Genomic DNA, 19,096 nt, shown 5'->3' with positions numbered 1-19,096 from the left:
ATTAAAAATCTGGAAACGTGACCATATCTACCATTCAACACCACACTGAGTCACAATGGTAGAGCTTTGTAAATGTGGTGCACAGACATGTAACTGTAGATCCTGAATTTCTCTTAATGGCGATAACATACTTTGAATTTTTAGAAGCAAAAGCAGCACAACCGCTAGATACCTGATACAGTCACACATTGCCTTTCTGCCACCCCTTCCCGCCATGGTGCTTCCATATCAGATTCCTGTAATGATATTTCAAGTGGATCCTAGCAGTTTGTACAGGCCACTTACTAGCAGATTTTTGGGGAAGCTGTGTTCATGGTTTCAGGAAGCTTCGTGCGAGCATTGAAAAAGACTGATGTAGCACCAAACCATGTACAGCCAACTTACTAGAACTGGGGAACTCTGAGCAGTGAAGTGAGACTATTCTTCTAAGAAGCTACAAGTACAGGACTGAAAGGCAGAGGAATGCACACCGGAAAACCTCCCAATAGAGGTAACAATTCAAGCGCTAAGCAAAGATGAGCTCTCTGAGAATCAGCGCCTAGGGTCATGATCAAAGCACACTCACAGTCAGGGATGACAGAAAAAGGAATCACAGACCTTTTTTAAAAAAAAAACTTTTCATTATGAAAAATTTCAGACCCAACTTCAACAATTATTAAAACCATGGCCATTCTTGTTTCATCTCTACTCCCTCCCGCTTCCCACTCTCCTCCCCTCTTTTTGAACCAGAAAGGACCTTTGAGATCATCTCGTTCAACTGCCTCATTTTATAGATGAGTAAACTCAATTCCAGAAAACACAAATGATACGGCATGAGATTACACAGCCAAAACAGGCCCATAAAATAACAACATGATAAGAGAAAAGGAAGAAAGGAGTTTCAGAGTCACTGTGATCAACAGTACTCTGTGCTGCCAACAGCGTGTGGTAGGTGAGGCCTAAAACCCAGATTTGAGGGGCGCCTTCATGGCTCAGTGGGTTTAAGCCTCTGCTTTCGGCTTAGGTCATGATCTCAGGGTTCTGGGATTGAGCCCCGCATTGGGCTCTCTGCCTAGCAGGGAGCCTGCTTCCTCCTTCTCTCTCTCCCTGCCTCTCTGCCTATTTGTGATCTCTGCCTGTCAAATAAATAAATAAAATCTTAAAAAAAAAAAAAAAAAGAAAGAAAGAAAGAAAAAAACGGTATTTGACCAAAGAGGAGTCCCTGGCATCTCCTACCCATGTCCAACACAGACCAGAAGCAACACATTCCTCACACAGCCACTTATCATAAAAACTACTTTACTATCATAAAAACAATCCCCAACCTCCTCTTTAACATTTCTTTAATTAATCACTCTAATGAATGGACAAATACGATTAATGGACAATTACTGAGAGTCGACAGTATAAACCAGGTACTGTTTTGGGCCGTGGGGGCACAGAGACCAGCCCGAGAGGAACTGACCCTAACCTTCACAGGGTTTTACATTCTAGTTGGGAAAAACACATAATAAACCTATATATAAATAAACAATTACAATGGCACCTAGGTAGCTCGGGTCATGAGTTCTGGGGTCCTGGGATGGAGCCCCACTTGGGGAAATCCCTGCTCAGCGGGGAGCCTGCTTCTCTCTCTCCCTCTGCTCCCTCCCCACCCCATCATGCTCTAAGAAATAAAATCTTAAAAAAAAAAAAAATTACAGACTATGCTAATCCTGGGGAAAGAAATAAGAGTGATGAGAGAAAAGAGGGGCTCTACCTTAAATAGGGTGGTCAGGGTAAGCATCTCTGAAAAGGTGCCACTTCAGCTGAGACCAAGTCACAGAAGCACCTACCATACTGAACATGTGGTCGTTACAGGTCCTTCAAGTGCGAGGATGGTACCAAGGCCCACGCTCATGGTAGAAACCCAAAAGTCTGAGAGGGTAACTGTAGCCCACTATCTACAGTTGTCATCCTCTGTATCATTTTATCTTTATCGTGACAACATCATCCTTGTCAGCACAACCCCGCTGTATTGGAACAAGGCTTCTGAGTGAGGGCAAAGCGCTCGCCAGTCCTTACAAGGGAGCGTACAAGTAACTTATACCTGTAACGAGGAACTGAGACTCTGACAAACCAAGTGACTCGTGGGGACCCCGAGGTTCTATTCCATCCTCTCCACCAGCCTCCACTCGGAAAACCGAAAGCAGCCCCGGACACCACCCCTCCGGGGGAAGGGGACGGAGGCGGTGAGGACCACCGGGACCACAGTGCAAGACTAGTCCCTAGCGCCACAGTGTCTTCACTTCAGGCTGCTCCAGAGGTCACTTCCCCCCAACCGGAGCCCAGCCGACCTCGTCAAGGGCTCCCAAGGTTGCAGCCAGCCGGAACCACGGCGTTGCACGTGGCCACAAGATGAGAATTTTCCCAAAGTCGTGCCCAAGGACGGGTGCCGTACCTGTCAGGAGGCGTGAGGAAAGAGTGTGCGGGGATGCGGCCATAACGGAACAGTCCGGCCGCTCCCCGGGAAGCCCGTGTCCTCCTCTCTCCTCACCGGCTGCTGGGGGCCGCCATCTTCCTTCCCCGCCCCCCGTGGGAACGGGGCCGCTTCCTGTACGTCACTTCCGGAGGGCGAGACGCGGAAGGAAAGGGCTGTGGCTGGCGGTGTTCGCCCCTGGGCGGGCGGGAGAGTGCCGGGCTGGAGGTCGGAGGCCTGAGATTCCCTCGAGAATCGCGAAGAGCACGGTGTGGCCAAGTCTCCCGGAAAAGAGGCCGCGCGCGCGGACGTCGGCCGCGCCTCCGTTCCCAGAGGTTTTCGGGGCAGGGCTGGACTGCGGTCCCCGCGCGCTGCCATTTCAAGTCACGTTTGGGATGCTTCTTGCACACGGGATCGTTGAGAGAAAGCGGGTCTTGGGACTCTGCCTCCTCCCTCCCGTCTGATCAGTGGCAGTTTTACTCTGTTGGCTGTCAAGTGGGAGGACCGGTAGACTCGGGGTTTCTTGTCCCCGAGCCCCCTCCCCGGGGTGTGGAATCATCAAGAGTATCTCAGGATGTAGCAGGTGCGTGTGGAGGTCGGTTTCGGGGTCTGGTGAGAGGGTCGTAGTCGAGTCCTCCCTTCACCTCTGGCCTTGGGACCTGTTTGAGCAAATTCCGTAAGCCCCCCGAACTTCATTATCTAGCTGTACCACGGGGGTGATAACATCTGTTTTAGAAGATGGGTGGGGAGAATTAAATAATGTCTTTCTAATGGTAGCCAGGCACCTGCTATGTATAGGCTCTAATAAACGATCATTAGCGTTGTGACCACGAGAGCAGGTCTCAGAAGCCTTTCTTTCCTCTTTTTTTTTTTTTTTAAAGGTAGGCGTTTCACAGGTAAAAGGACACTGAAGAAAAAAGGAAAAGAGAGAAATAGGGAATTGCATTCTTTTTTTTTTAAAGATTTTATTTATTTATTTGACAGATCGTAATCACAAGCAGGCAGAGAAGCAGGCAGAGAGAGGGGAAGGGAAGCAGGCTCCTTGCTGAGCAGACAACCCTATGCGGGGCTTGATCCCAGGACTCTGGGATCATGACCTGAGCCTAAGACAGAGGCTTTAACCCACTGAGCCACCCAGGCGCCCCAGGGAATTGCATTCTATATGCGCGATTCTGTCTTCATGGATAAGGTGATAGCCGTTTTGGTTCTTCTTAGCTAACATTGCTAGACTCTGGATAGTAAGAGGCCCGGAATCTGTGGGAGCTCCCAGTAGGGGAGTGGGGGCTGGGAGAGGTTCGGTTAATACAGTCAGCATGATGGGGTCTTGTAAAAGGTACTGCAGAAATACAGATGAGATAACAGTTCTGATTGGGTCAGGGAGGCAAGGTCTCAGAGATCTGAACTCTACTCAGCTGGAGGACAGTAGGTTTTACCTGCAGAGGTGGAAAAGAGCACTCCGTGAAGAGAAAAATGGCATTAAATACCGTGTTGAACGTTTTCAAACTCCTGATACTTTATCGTGGGCCTTTATAAACATTTGATGTTCATATGCATGGCAAGTCTTTATGAATTAACAGGTTGAAGCTCAGAGTTTTCTGTGATCCACCCAGCCTCCTAGCTACCGAGTTCCAGAACCAAGACCAGAACCCCGGATACCTGTTCTTTCCACCATACCCTACAGCCTTATTCACTTGAGCCCCCTGAAGCGTCACAGCCTCTGTGATACATAAAACACGGTATTTCAACCTTAGCTGTCTGTCAGAATCACCCAGAGGGCTTCCAGAATTACAGATGCCAAAGCCACCTACAGACCAATTAAATCAGAAGGGGTGTGGAATGGAAGGAAGAGACTAATTTTCTTTTTAAAGTACCACAGGTGATTTTATGTGCGCAGAACGGAGAATTACTGGAGTTCAGCTTTTTTTTTTTTTTTTAAACTTGACAACACAGCTATGTCTAGAAGGTTGATTAACCTGAATGTCATATTTCATATGCTCAGAAAATACGAATTCCCAGGTGCTTTTGGTTTATGATTGACAAGGTGTTGAATAGGCGTGTTCCTCTTTGGCTAACAGATTTTTTCCTTCATTGTAAATCCTTCCCAAAAATGGGGGCAAGGTATGATCAAGTACACAAATTAATGTACAAGTATTTATTTATTTATCTTTTCAAAAAAACACTTTATGTATTTATTGAAGAGGGAGAACAAGCAGGGGGAGTGGCAGGCGGAGGGAGAGGGAGAAGCTGGCTCCCCGCTGAGCAAGGAGCCTGATAGGGGGCTCGATCCCAGGACCCTGGGATCATGACCCGAGCCAAAGACAGACGCCCAACTGGCTGAGCCCCCCGGATGTCCCAGTTTATTGAGAGAAACCAGAGTGAATGCTTCATGTGAGACATGGTCTAAAGGATGAATACATCCTGGTGGGATTGGTCGAGTGCCATCATCTATCTAAATGTTTGTAATTAAGTTACCCCAGGTCGATAGTCTCAAAGCATACCCTCCTGAAAAGCAATGCCCGGAGGTACTGCTGGGAAGAACAGGGCTCCGTGGCTGTACAATGATTTGGCCACCCACAGCTGCAAGAGAGGCTGTGATTAGCTTGGGCTAGTCACAGCCCATCACTGGGGATCTTGACATATTTGCTGTCCCAAATCACATCAAAGTAATGTTAAATCTGGGGAAGAGGTGAGGAATGGAGTTTGGGTTAAGCAACTAAAAGAGTCTGCCACAGGGGCACCTGCGTGGCTCAGTTCATTGGGTAACTGACTCTTGATTTCGGCTGAGGTCATGATCTCAGGGTCATGAGATCCAGCCCCGCATCAGGCTCTGTTATTGAAATTCTCATCCTCTTGCCTGCCCCAGCTCCACTCACACTCTCTCTCTGTATAAGTCTGCTGCAATTTTGTTGAACCTGCTGTTTTTGAATTCAAGCCATTTTGTGAAATGCCATGAAAACTTGGGAAATGCTGGCCTTACAACACACATACACACAGTTTGGGGAATTGAAGTATGTTTGTATTGACATTTTTTACTTAGTCTAAGGTGAATCAGACTTCCTGATTTGAAACTACCGTGTTTCATTAGACTTACTTTTGCTGGACACAGGTTTCTTTGGAAAACACCATGTAGAAGCCCTGTCCTTCACAATGTCGCCTAATGGGACTTGCAGAGGTAGGCCACAGACGTCCGTAGAGCTCAACCTTTTCATTTCACAGATTCGGAAAGTGAGGTCCAGAGAGGTTAATTTACTCTAAGTGGTGAAACCTCCTCTACAGACATCCAGGCCAGCATTTTTCTGTCTTGTTATATTATCTCTCTCATCCCTTACTCTACCTGTAGTTACATTACTAATAAAATGACGTAAGGTGTGGATGTTAGCAGGTGTGCTGCTTAGACCTCAGCTTTTGGAAGGATGGTCACAGAGATTAAAATCATTGGGTTTCAGGGCACCTGAGTGGCTCAGTCAGTTGGGTGTCTGCCTTTGGCTTGAGTCATGATCCTAGGGTCCTGGGATAGAGCCCCACATCAGGCTCCTTGCTGAGCAAGGAGCCTGCTTCTCCCTCTTCCTCTGTCTGCTGCTCCCTTTGCTTGTGCTCGTGCTCTCTTTCTCTGTCAAGTAAAGAAATAAATAAAATCTTTAAAAAAAAAAAAAATACTGGGTTTGACTTCACATCTTCGGATTCAGTCTTTTGAGATTTCTGGTCTCCTGATTTTCCTCTCTTGGAATCTACTGCCACGACCCATCACCTTTGATGGTTCTTCGGGTCCTATGACTTTTGGGAGTGTATGGTGACAATACAGGCCTAGGTATGTTCCTTGCCTGAGAGAGGTCCCCAGCTTGGAAAGGGGTCCAGAAGAAGGGTGGATGAGTCTGATGCGTTCCCACCAGGTCTAGCTCGGCTCACTGGAGTTAGAGCTTCCACATAAATGGGTATGTCCAGAACCTTAATGTAATCATGAGCAGTGGCTTTTAGCTGCCCTTGGCCTCCTTTAGAGGCTTAGTAAAGGTCAACTGCTGCTACAGTGGGCATCGCAGGTGTGGGGAACCGGGGAGTATTTCAGGGCCCTGCCTTCGGCCGTCTGTCTCAACATGACAGCGCCTTCAAGTCGGGTCTGGTCAGGAGAGAGAAGTCACACTGATTATTTGAACAGGGAATTTAACATCAGGATCAGCACATACTAAATTGTTCACTAGGTAATCAAAAGCATAAAGAGCAATCTCTCTGGTGTCACAGAGGCAGCCCCTGCAGGAAGCAGCTACCACCTCCAGCTGGGGGAAAATAGGAAGAGGTCAGGGTTATTGCAATGTAGAAACTTCGAGGAACAGGAGCCCTGCATGACCAGCACTGGTCTCTGGGGGCGCGGATCTGACTACACTGGTTCTTGAAGCACCCCAGGCTCAGCTGCTGCCGGAGTGGAGAGGTCTGGGGGTGAGGTGTGCAGAGCCAGAGGCAGTCCCGCGGCAGATAGGACGAGGGAGCCCCTCTCCCTGTCCTAGCCTTGCAGCACTGCCATCCCTCATTGCCAGAGCCAACCCCTGAGCCGGCAGGAGTGTGGCTTCCCAGCTCCCAGCTCCAGCACCACTGAGGCCAGAATACAAGGTAGACTCGGGGTCAGGGCAGAGAAATGGCTGCGAGTTCTTACTTGAATAGATGTTCCACTCAAAGTGTGCAGCTTAGAGTTTACAAATCAGCCTTGCATGAGCTTGAGCAGTTCAAATCAGTTCCTCCAGCCCGCCAGTAGTTCCTCCGGGGTAACTGATAACATCAGGATAGATCTGAGTCCAAGATCGTGCCCATCAGATCCAACACCTCGGCTCCAACCGGCTGCACTTTTCCCTCTCAGCTCCCTGGGGCTGCTTCCATACATGAGTTTTGGGATACCAGAAGGGAAAAGTGCAGTCCCAGAAGGCGGAAAAAAGAAAAAAGCAGCAGAAAGATACACTCTAGGAAATTCTATTCACTGCCAAGGCCCTCTGCCTTCTTAAATAACACTCTAATTCTGTGAAGGGAAGCAAGATACCCAGCGCCTTAAGTCAGTCAATCTGAGTACTTTTGGTCACATTTCCCAGAGTTTTACTGAAGATGGCCACATCACACAGTCTGGCTCGAAAGATAGGAGTCATTTTGTTTACTGCTGAGAAAAGCCAGGCATGCCAAGGCAGATGCTTTCTTGGCAGTTCCTCTTCATTTTCAGGAAGCAGGACTAAGGACATATTTCCCGGCCCTGGGGCAGCTATATTGCCAACTATGAAGTGACAAGCTTGAGGACAAGAAGACAAGCAGTAGAAGGCAGCATGGAAGAAACAGCCCAGTTTCTGCGCAAAATAGCGAACCAGGGGCACCTGGGTGGCTGAGTCAGTTAAGCGTCTGCCTTCGGCTCAGGTTATGATCCCACGGTCCTGGGATCAAGCCTCCAGTTGAGCTGGGCTCTCTGCTTAGCAGGGAGTCTGCTTCTCCTTCTTCCTCTGCTCCCCTCCCTGCTTGTGCTCTCTCTGTCTCTCTCTCTCTCTCTCTCTCTCAAATAAAATATTAAAAAAAAATTGTGGAGCCACTGCCTCAAGTCTGGAACGTCCATTGCAGACTTACTGCTACAAGCATATTGTCATGCTTAAGCTACTGTGTAGTTTCCTGTTCTTTGCATTCTGGATGATCAATTTCATGAGCAGGACAGGGGAGCTGACCAACTTGGCATTGCGGCTTGCTGAGGACAGGTGACGTGGAGAAACAGCTGGTATCATGCCAGATATCCAAAAAGCATGTCCTGTTCAACAGAAAATAAAACAAATTTGAATATGGTGGCTGTTTCTAATTCGAAAAAAACCCGCAGTGGTTTGAATGACACTAAAATAAAAGAAGCAATTTTGTGTAGATGCGTTTCCTGTCCTTTTGCCTGTTATTTTCTGTGCACCTGATTCCTTTGATGATGTCAACTTACCTTGCTTCCCCACATCAGGAGAGCTTTCCTTTCCTGGTCCCCTCCTCGGCATCCTGGGGCCCAGTGGAAGAATATAATGAAACGTTTCAAGAATAGCAGGAAACAAATCCTTCGGGGCAATATTCATTGAGAAAATCATAACCCACTGAGAGCATCCTTAAACATTTTCTATTAGCTACTAGCAACTCTTAAAAATGATTCTTTAGTATTTTGGTTAGGTGACCTGTCAATATTATGAAAATAGAGAATTTCAGGATATAAGGAGACCTGCTAAAGGCAAATTAATAAGAATCCCAAAGAAGTTATCCACAAAAATTAATTATTCATTTATAAGCCACCAGGAAAGCATGGACATCACATCTTTTCTAAAATGAGTTACTATTCTCACTTACGGACTTTCCTTCTCCCTCTATTTTTACCTTTATGGCAGTCAAGAGCAGAAAATGAAGATGTGACCTTTTTTGAAATAAAGATCAATGCATGTTTGCAGAAACATGTCATTGAGTTAGCACCTCCCATGTGTTAAATGCTTGGTCACGGCATTGCCTTCACTTCCCCCAAGAACCCTGATACGTGTTATTCCCATTTTCAGATGAGAAGAGCTTGAAATTGTCAGAGGTTAAATAGTTTTTCTCAAGTTCTCACAGCTAGGAAGTAAGTGCCACGACCAGAATTTAAACCTCTCTGATTCCATGTGTTCTTAATCCAATACTGGACCGTCTCCCATATTTTATATATTATGGAGCCCTCATTATCTGGTGTTTTTCATACCAGCCTGGAGTTTCACATTTCATCAAACTATTGAAGTTCTTGAAGTTCAGCCTCAAAAAACTACTTGATTTTACATTTTCTGACTTGGGTTCAATTTCCTTTGACCTCGGTTTCCATATTTATAGAACAGGAATAGTAATACCAGGTCTACCACTTAAATTACATGGCACTTTCAGTACTTAATGAGAGTTCACGTCTGGAGGTCTACCTAGGAGCAGCTGAATCAAAAAGTCTTTGGGGTGGGCCTGGGAATCCACAGTTAATGACTTCATTATTTTATAAAAATTGTATAAGCTTTGTATAAAAAAATGTCGAGAGGATAGAAAAAGATTAGATGTGCCAGAATTTATGTATCTCGTCCCATCTCATTTCAACTTCTTAATTAGTCTACCAAATTATTGTCCACTTGTCATAGATAAAGTAATTGTAGTTCAAAGTCTTTGAGAAATCTGCATTCATTTCCCAGAGACTCCATAACAAAGGACCACAAACTGGGTGGCTTAAAGCAACAGTTGCATATTGTCTCCCAGTTATGGAGGCTGGAAGTTTGAAATCAAGGTCTTGGCAGGGGCTAGGTTCCTTCTGAAGGTGAGAAGAAAGAAGGGGAGGACTTTCCTTGCCTCTTTCAGCTTCTGATCACTCCAGGCATTCCATTCCTTGGCTTGGGGCAGCAAAACTCCCATCTCTGCCTCTGTCTTCATGGGGCCATCTTCCTTCTGTGTTTGTCTGTGTCTTTACACGGTGTTCTCCCTCTCTCTCTCTCTCTCTCTCTGTGTATATGTGTCCAAATTCCCCTTTTCTTATAAGGACACAAGTCATTGGATTAGGGCCCACCCTAATGACCTTAACTTCATTTGATTACATCAGCGAAGTCCCAACTAAAGTCATGTTCATGGGTACTGGGGAATAGGACTTCAACATATCTTTTTGGGGGACATAGTTTGACCCATAACACTGCCCCACCTGCAGTGGCTACTGACGTGTGGAACTAGGTCCAAGCTTAGGTGATGACAGCACCTTTCTCCTTGGCCATCAACCAGCACACATGCCATCTCAGTAGATCCACTGGAGGAATTATACCACAATGCGTTGAGAAAGGGAAGAAAAGAAATCTTGCAACTTTCAGTAAAAATTTATTTGCAAGAAGACCAAACTTTGGGTTGGTCTCAGACATTTCCTCTGCAACAGTTAGATGCCAAATGACTCCACGGGGTTTTGAGGTGGAAAAAGTTATGAGCTAAGAACTTGATACTCGGTGATTTGTCTTTCAGTGGGACAGGCAGGCGTTCTCAGAAATACGAGGGCTCAAAAAATATTCCACTTGTTGAAAAACTATTTGAAGATACATTCCAGTGGCTCACAGGGTTTGGGATTATATAGACCACAAGACATTTCAAAAATAATTTACAGACCAACACAGACAGCAATTGCCAACTCTTAACCTTGTGAAGGCGTTTAAAACATATCAAACTACCATCTAGTGTACATAGAACTGCTCCATAAAAGACAGATCATTTTAAGGCCAAAAATATTAAAAGGGTATAATCTGATAGCTACTTAAATTGAATAGTTTTGCTTTATGAAAAAAAAAAATTACTCGTATGTGATATATTTGACCCCAGAGTTAGTGAAGAACTTTTTCCACAGATAAGATCTCATTCACGAATGGGTGTTTGAAAAGCAGGAACTGACGGGAACACAAGGAAGGACATCAGCTGAGAGCTGGCTAGCATTCGTGATTTATACAACTGAGGGAAAAATATTATTTGAAACTGACTGTAATCATTTCCATTTTCTAAGGAAAGTTTCAGTGGGAAAATAAATCTTGGGAGCGCTACTCCCTTCCACAGGCAGAGGATGGCGGAGGGTAGAGAAGGAGATAACTTGCTCCCTCAACATCTGGGTTTCCACTTAATTTTTCCAAGTTCTCATGAAAATATTCATGAAAGGACCACTAGTCTAAAATGATGACTTGCACTCACACATTTAATTAATTCTCCCCTCTCCCCCGCAATTTTCTATGAAAAGAACATGTGTGCATGTGAAATCAGGGGTAGTGCCCACTTGGCTAGAATTTCTAAGAACTCCTGCAAATGAGTACATAGGTGAGGCCAGACTGAGAAAAGAGCCCATCAGCCCCTGATTCATGACACAGAAAGGGTGAGACTCACGTCCGGAGAACAAGGAGGGGCCACAAAGCAAAATTCAACCAGTTCCTCCCTCCCCGGACTTAGAGCTAGAGGGGCCGGGAGCCAGGACAAACAATCTGGGAGTGAGTGTATCAGGTACAAACACAGAGACTGCTTGAAGCATTCACTCTCCATTCAACTTGGAATGAGTTTCTCGGCTCAGGAAAGCAGGGCAGCAACCAAACTGGCTTAACACAGAGGAAGTGGATCTGCAGTTAGGAAAGACTGCCCTGGAGCGTTGCCCTGAACCCCAGGCTGAGTGAAAGCTAAAACTGCAATCGGGACTAGAAGCTTTTAGGAGCAGCAGTGAAGTTCCTACCTTATGTCCTAGTAGGCAATGGAGCTCCCTTCCCCATCCAGCAGAAATTAACATTATGGTCAATGAAAACGAGATTGATTCCCTTATCACAATGCTAAGAGTCACGTCAACACTTCCTGAGGGAGAAAGTTGCAACCCTTACTAAGGCACTATACTGTGCTAACCAAAGGTAAACCAAAGGTTTGTGTCTTGCACACTTAAAGCTTGACACAGGCTGGGTGACTTCCAAGATCGCCATCCTCCCGGCTGAGACTCAAGGAACAAGGCTGGTTCCACCTTGTGACTATGACTCGAGATGTGGCCTCTATGGTCATCACCATAGAGGAAGAGAAAGTGAAAGGACTCACATATCATCTTAATTCCCTCTGATCAGAAAATAGATCAGAAATCTCTTATATTCCTAACTCATCATGGCTCAGAACTAACCCTAACCCATCCCACATAATTAAAATGAGTGAAAAGACATACCATCTCTCTGTATTAGGATAAATAATAATCGTCCTGCTGTTAATTCTCTCCAGTAAAATCTATGGTTGTAATGTAATCCCAGACGCAATGCCTGATTCCGAAATGTTCCGAAGAATAAACAGAATAGTTAAAAAGTCAAGGAAACAGCAAGAATAGCTGAAAAAAAAAAAAAGGAAATAAAATGGAACGACATAGGGCTCCCCATTAAGGTATTAAAACATACTGGAAAGGACCAAGAGCTAAAATAACTTGGTGGTATTTGCCCAAGAATAGATAGCAAGATCATTGAAAAAGAATAGAAGTCTGAGAACAGACCAAAGACTCTATAAGTATTTTGCATATTTAAATAATGTCGATAGGTTGAATCAGCATGGAAATGAGTGGGTTTTTTTTTTAAGTTTTTATTTGAATTCCAGTCTATTAACGTATTGTATAATATTAGTTTCAGGTTTACAATATAGTGATTCAACACTTGCATCTAACACCCAGAGCTCATCACAAGTTAAGACTGCTTAAGTTAAAAACAGTGTAGGGGAGTGCATGGGTGGCTCAGTCGGTTAAGCATCTGCTTTCGGCTCAGGTCATGATCTCAGGGTCCTGGGACCGAGTCCCGCATCGGGCTCCCTGCTCAACAGGAAGTCTGCTTCTCCCTCTCCTGTGATCTTTCTCACTTTCACTCACTCTCAGATAAGTAAGTAAAATCTTTAAAATAAAAGCAGTGTAGGGAACCACTGAATTATCCCTTGGGAGAAAAAAAGATGTCATGTCTATTTCTCACATTATTCTCCAACATTTATTTTGGGTGGATTAAAATTTTCTAAGGGTTAATAGAAGAAAATATAAGCTTGGGAAGTGTAGTCTAAGGGTACAACTTAAGTCATAGAATCCATAAAGAGAAAGATACATGCATTTTTAACCCCCAAATTTAAAACTTTTTGTGTTCCAAAGAACAAATCAAGGTAAAAGGCAATCAAAATGAGGAAAGAAATTGCATCGCATAGAAAAGACAAGGAGATACCACCATGTTAAAATGTGAACAGCCTTAGGAGAAATACTAAACACAAAATTATATGAACAGTGAGAAAGATGATATATTTTTTAATAAACAGGATAAAACTTCAATATCATTAATGTAAGAGAAGTAAAAATTCTTAAAAAAGAAAAAGTGATACAGTGCCCTACCTGTTGAATTGGCAAAGATGAAAAAAAAAAAAAGAAGAAGAAGAAGAATCATCACTTAGTGCTCTTAGAGTTTAGGATAATAAGAAACATAGGTTTGTATCCTCTCTCTGGAAGGTGATTTGTTTTAGAAGCCTCAAAGAGTTCTAATCTGTGCATTCTACTTCTAAGGGTTTATCCTAAGGAAATAATGATGGATTTGTAGAAATAATTATCTATTAAAATATTTATCCAAGCTCAGTTTCAGGAGCAAAAATGTGAGAGCAGCCGGAGTATTCAGTTCTTGGTAAATATCCAGTAATATGTCTTGACTGAATAAATTGTTTTACGTCCATATGGGCAGACATTGTAAATATTGTTGTAAAGGTTGTTTATAAGCATTAAAATGTTCATAGGCTCTTTTTGAATGAACAATGCAAGTTACCTACAGTATGTTCCTATTTTTAATTCTGAAGAGTTTATACTGGCATTAAAAATTCTAGAAGCATATGTTCAAAATTAGCAGTGGTTCCTCCTGGTTGGTAGAATTAAAGCCCTTTTAAATATTCCTTTTGATTGTATTTTAAAACATATTATACAATAAGCATGCCTTAATTTAAAAAAATGGACAAGGTAGAGGGGAAAATAATTGTGGGACCCTGGGAGGGCCCCTTGCCAAGATCCGGAACAGGGATCAACAAAGAGAGAATGACTGTTTCGCCCTTATGGCTCCCTAAAAACACATATTTCAGAGTCGGCTGCATATTTTGCGGTAGCTTTGGATTCCCAGGGCTGAGTTTTGCAAACAAGCTTAGCAAAGTACAGCGTGTGCCCCTTCAGGTGGTTTCTGGAGCTCCTCAGGTATGGGTAACGCTAGCTCATTTATCTTTGGATGAGTCTGTGTGGAGGGCTGAGGTGTTGACAGAGCCTGAGCTGAGAACAATGTTTATTTATATCTGCACACAATAATTCATGTCTCTCTAAATGTAGGACGCTCTCCTAATTTGCTCACAGTTTGCAAACATTTGCAGTTCTCTCCGCTGGTGATCCCTCGTTTGGTTTGGCTGGGCTTGAGCAAATGGTGAGGAACATGACAGTGAATGTTACTAAATGCTGTGATTCATTCACGGAAAGGGAACATTTGCTTCTACGGATATATGCTGGAAACGCTGAGATTTGCACCTTGACAACTAATTAGTATCTGCAGTGTTTGTTCTAGAAGATGTTTTTAACTGTGTGTGCGTGTGCGTGTGTGTGTGTGGCCATTTGGGGTCCTCCATAATGTCCTGGTTAGGTGGTAAACCATTTGTAGCTATTGAACACCTTTACAGAATGAAAATTCCTATAAGCCTAGGTTTACTATGGAAATTTTCAAATATATAAAAAGCAAAGAAATTTGCATAATAACCCTCCTCAAATACAGGTAGGGGTAATTGCTTCAACAACCATCAATGCATGGCCAATCTTATTTTCTTTATAATCCCAATCACCCTCCCCACACTGATTGTTAGATGCTGCTGAGGGGGCTTTCAAGACAGAAGTCTTAGACTCCAATAAGTATTGTGACTTGTAGGGTGAGAAAGAACACAGCAGAGGTGTTGGGAGTCAGGTGGACCTGATCTGAATCAGGCCGAACCCATACAATCTGATGGTTGATTGATCTTAGCCCATTGAACTTTTCTGACCCTCATCTGTAAAATGGAATTATAGTGTATAATTTGTAGGACAACCAAATTAAATCCATGGTACCCATGCAGTTCCAGGCATCATTCTTGGTATTCAGCAGGTTCTTAAAGTTACTTTATTACTCTTCCTGTTCCTCTCTCTAGAGTAGAGCATCTAAAGTATAGATAGTCCTCGACAATATTAAAATTCCCGAATAGGCCAATGGGCAGTCATGATCCACTTGCTGAGGTCATTAGCCAGGAACGAGTGCCTTTTGAGAGTAAAATCTGCAACTGGTCATTGTATCTGGCATAAACTGCTGCCTTCTCAGTGTAAATGCTGAATGCATGCATACCAACATTGTCCAAAATTTCACCAACATTGGCTTGAACAAATGAAAGAAAATCTCCCCATTAGCTAGCCATTTATTTAGGTTAATTCTATAGAGGCAAATGAGGTGATCGCTGTGTTCGTTCTCATTAGCCGAGTCAATGAGCTTTTCAGCCTTGGTTGTCAACCTTCCAGCAAGGAAATGCAAAACAGAGCAGGTATATTTCGGTGGGAAATTAGGGTGTTAGGAAAGGCAGGAAGCCTGAGAAGCTACGTCTCAGGGTGGTTCGAACTTCAAATGAATTGAGGTGGGGGTAAGGTTGGGGTACAGAGACAGTGGGGTTTTGATTAGATGGGGGAGATATGGGAGCACGATTCCCCTGGATAGCGTGTGCTGAATAGGAATAAAAGTCACCAAACCTGGCCCCAAGGAAGACCGTGGATAAACGTTAACATGTGTTCCGACCTGGTTTAGTGCGAACACAGTGAAAATGTCTAGCTCAAAATCAAAAGAGTAAGGTATTTTGGAAGAAGCCCATTAATTTCTTGATCATTTTTCCCAATTAAATTCTGATCGGAGACAAGTCATTCTGCCCTAATGAGTATTGTCTTTTCATCTTGGCTTTGAGAAATGGGTTTGTCGCTCGTGTTGACAGGATATACTTATTAGTAACTGTACTTTTTGTGGCCACAGAAGTATGCTACTTAGATCTCCTTCGAGGAAGAGCTTGCTGTAAGGAGTTCAGTTAGCTGACAGCCTCCAACGCCAGCACCTTCAGGATCCAACCCAGCTTTTGAGCGGATACCATATTCTTTATAGAAATGTCCCAACCAGTGACTGAGCATGATGTGAATACTAGGGCTTGGCCATTTCTGCTGCATGTGGGGTTCTTCCAGGGCTCCCCCCCCACTGGATTCACCTAAGCCTTGTCAAATCTGTATCATAATCTGAGGCTTTTCCTGGGCATCCTGCTTCCCTCCCCTTTCTCCCCAAAAGTCAGATCTCCCTCAGTACCTCTAAGCTTTCTCTGTCCCATTCTGCTTCCTGCCCCTTTTTATTGTTCATAGGCATCCCACACCTTCCACTAAAGAGCTCACGGTCCTAACTTTGTTCCAGAGGATCCACCTGAAGCATGTGGTACGACACCTGCCTTCCAAAACTACAAGGAACTATCTGATTTGTAACAAGATAGTAGCAAACCCCAAACATAAATGCTTAATTTGCAAAAAATTATGCCAGGTGCAAAACCAGCCATATTTAAAACAAACAAAACAAAACAAAACAACTTTCCATTGTGATAGTATCCTTTCATCCCGGAGCTAACATTTCACAGTTTTCCTTAAAAGCCCCGTATTTCCCTTGGCCATGTCTTTCATGTCCAGTTAGATGATGATATTACCCCTTCCTAGCCTTCTTTCCAGAATGAAGAATATGATTCTTTCATTTTACCCTTCTCGATTAGGGCCTTGATCTTATAACTTTTCCTTCCCCAAGTACGCATTTCTGGAAGGTTTTCAAAAGTTTTCTTTAAAGTGATGCCTTTCATGGAATCAAGACTAGAAAAGTCTCTATGTTGAAGTTATCTGAGTCCACATGGCACATTCACTATCTAGTTCAGCTAGGAGTCAACGTTTATTTATAAGGGCCCAGCATCCAATAAGAATTATGCTTTGTTGCTAATAATGTCCCAAATTAAAAATAGAAAATTTATAGAAATCCAGAATGTGATGACTTTGTAAAGTCAACTTTAAGCGATAGGAAACTACATAACCCAGAATCCCTTTTTCTGTATGTCCCTGGTTTGAGTGGGTCCCAGGGAGGTTCTTTGGGAGGTTTTGGGAGGAGAAGGTCCATAGCCGCCATTTGGTAGCTCATACATGTTATCACTTACTTGGTGGTTCACCTCAGTGGCATGAGGCAAGCATCTGGGCCCACAGTTGTTTCACTTTTTCTTGGTTCCTCCTTTCGCTTCTCGAATGCCTGGGTCAAGTAGAGGTATTTAGCTCCATGATAAGAGTCTCCAGTTTCTAGGGGATGTCTACACCTCTCAGGTCAGAGTCAGTAAGACCTACCATGGATTCAGTCTGTCCCAAGGACTCCAGATTGTTCTCTTGTGTTCCCCTTTGTTCCTCTCTTTCACTTCACATGCTTCTTCCCTTCTCAACTATGTGCAGCCTCCAGCATCGCAGGCAAAAACAACGAAATATTACTTAACCGGCTCCTACAATTAGTCGAGTTCCAGTCTGTCTCATGGAACACACACATGCACACACACTCTTTAGTGATTCTGCTTCTCTGATGGAAGCTTACCTGATACACAGCAGACAACCCAACTTCAAAATGGTGGTCTCATCCAGTCGTGAGGGATTCAGTCCCCTCGTCTTCTAGCTCAACCACCCTTACTACAAGAGCTTCAATCCTCAAGATCCCAAGGTAGAGATATCGTACTGCAGTCATCATTTCCTGTTCCAGCAAAAACGAGGGGAAGAAGAGAAAGCCAAAAACAGGGGGCTTCCCCGCCATGCTTCACTCAACAACCACCATTTACCTCCTTCCTCTTTGCCCCCAAATTCAAGAAAGGTTGAGTAGTGGAGTTGTTGAATGTGGTCCCTTCTGAGGATTTCGATCCTCAGAGGAAATGAGAAAATGAGACACGAATGGTGGGAAGTTGAATGTCCATCTGTACCAGAGACGGGAAAGATGTGTAGCCCCAAACTTGGGAACGTGAAATCATGACATTTAAACTAGATCTGTACACACACTGTACCCCTTCAAGGAGCCGCAGATGGAATAAAGTAGAACAGCAGGTAGAACCTCGGCTCCCTATAAGTGTGCCATTGAAATTAGATGTCCAAGACTGATGTGGAGGACCGGAAATAACAGTTTTTGTAAAGGGGAGAATACATTTACCTGGGGAAAGTTTTCTGGAAGAGGTCACTTTCACCCGGATTTCAAGAAGGTTAAGGAGGTAGCAGAGTAGAAAGACTATTAGGAATGAGGGGAATACGGCACGGGATGGGGGACCGAAGAAAACAAAAATAAAAATAAAACATTTCTGATTTGAAGTTGGTGACAAATGGACACTAGTGACGATTGTCTGAACTGTGTACTTTCGATTTCAGAGTCTGGGTCTGAATCTGGGTGCACACGAGATGGGCATTTCTCTAAAAGCAGAAAGTAATGTGCATTTTTCCTTGTTTTTGGCTTGTAAACCGGAAAGGTTTTGTTGTCGTTGCTGTATACGGAAGCGTTTTAAACACAGAACACATTTAAAAAAATAAATCCATATTAGAAAAAATTGACATCTTAACCGGAAACAAATTTTGTAACACTTCTCAAGACTTTTTCCGTGACTGTTCCCTTCAAATAATAACTAGGGCAAATCTGGTATAAAGGCTGGAGGACTTAAGAAAATTTACAAGAGGAGCCAAATAGGAAAATTACTGTATTAATTTTTTTTCATTCATCTCTTCCAACTATTGCTTCATAGAAAAGAATGCCAGAGGGCTTTATTTACCATGCCTGTGTTTACTTACCAAGTTGCTGCTTTTAAAATGGGTCAAGATGTCCTATTCTGTTTTAAACATCATTCATATATATATATATATATATATATATATATATATATATATATATTTATACCTTTTCCTTTGGGCTCAAAACTAGTTTGTTTCTTAAAAATGAGAAGACAAACACGGTGAGCTTAGGTAACTTAAGATGCTTTAAACATCAACAAAATAATCAGTATTTGATACAGATTAGGAATGTATCCATAAATTATGAAATATTTGTGCCATTAGAAAACTTTGTCTAGAATGTG

General features: G+C 43.7%; 1 protein-coding gene across 1 annotated transcript in view; it reads right to left on the bottom strand.

Annotated features, from left to right (window-relative positions):
* Positions 1 to 2,582, bottom strand: part of LOC116577378 (protoheme IX farnesyltransferase, mitochondrial) — a 131,937-nt gene extending 129,355 nt beyond the window's left edge. The window contains exon 1 of the mRNA XM_032320458.1: positions 2,420 to 2,582. Within this exon, the coding sequence (XP_032176349.1) occupies positions 2,420 to 2,462 (43 nt within the window). The 5' untranslated portion in view covers positions 2,463 to 2,582. The remainder of the gene's footprint in view (positions 1 to 2,419) is intronic.
* Between the last annotated feature and the right edge of the window lie 16,514 nt (positions 2,583 to 19,096).

Source organism: Mustela erminea, chromosome 18 (assembly GCF_009829155.1).
Source record: "Mustela erminea isolate mMusErm1 chromosome 18, mMusErm1.Pri, whole genome shotgun sequence".
In the NCBI taxonomy this organism is placed as follows: Eukaryota; Metazoa; Chordata; class Mammalia; order Carnivora; family Mustelidae; genus Mustela; species Mustela erminea.
Note: the sequence above shows the minus strand (reverse complement) of the source record. Positions and strands in the feature narration are given on the sequence as shown.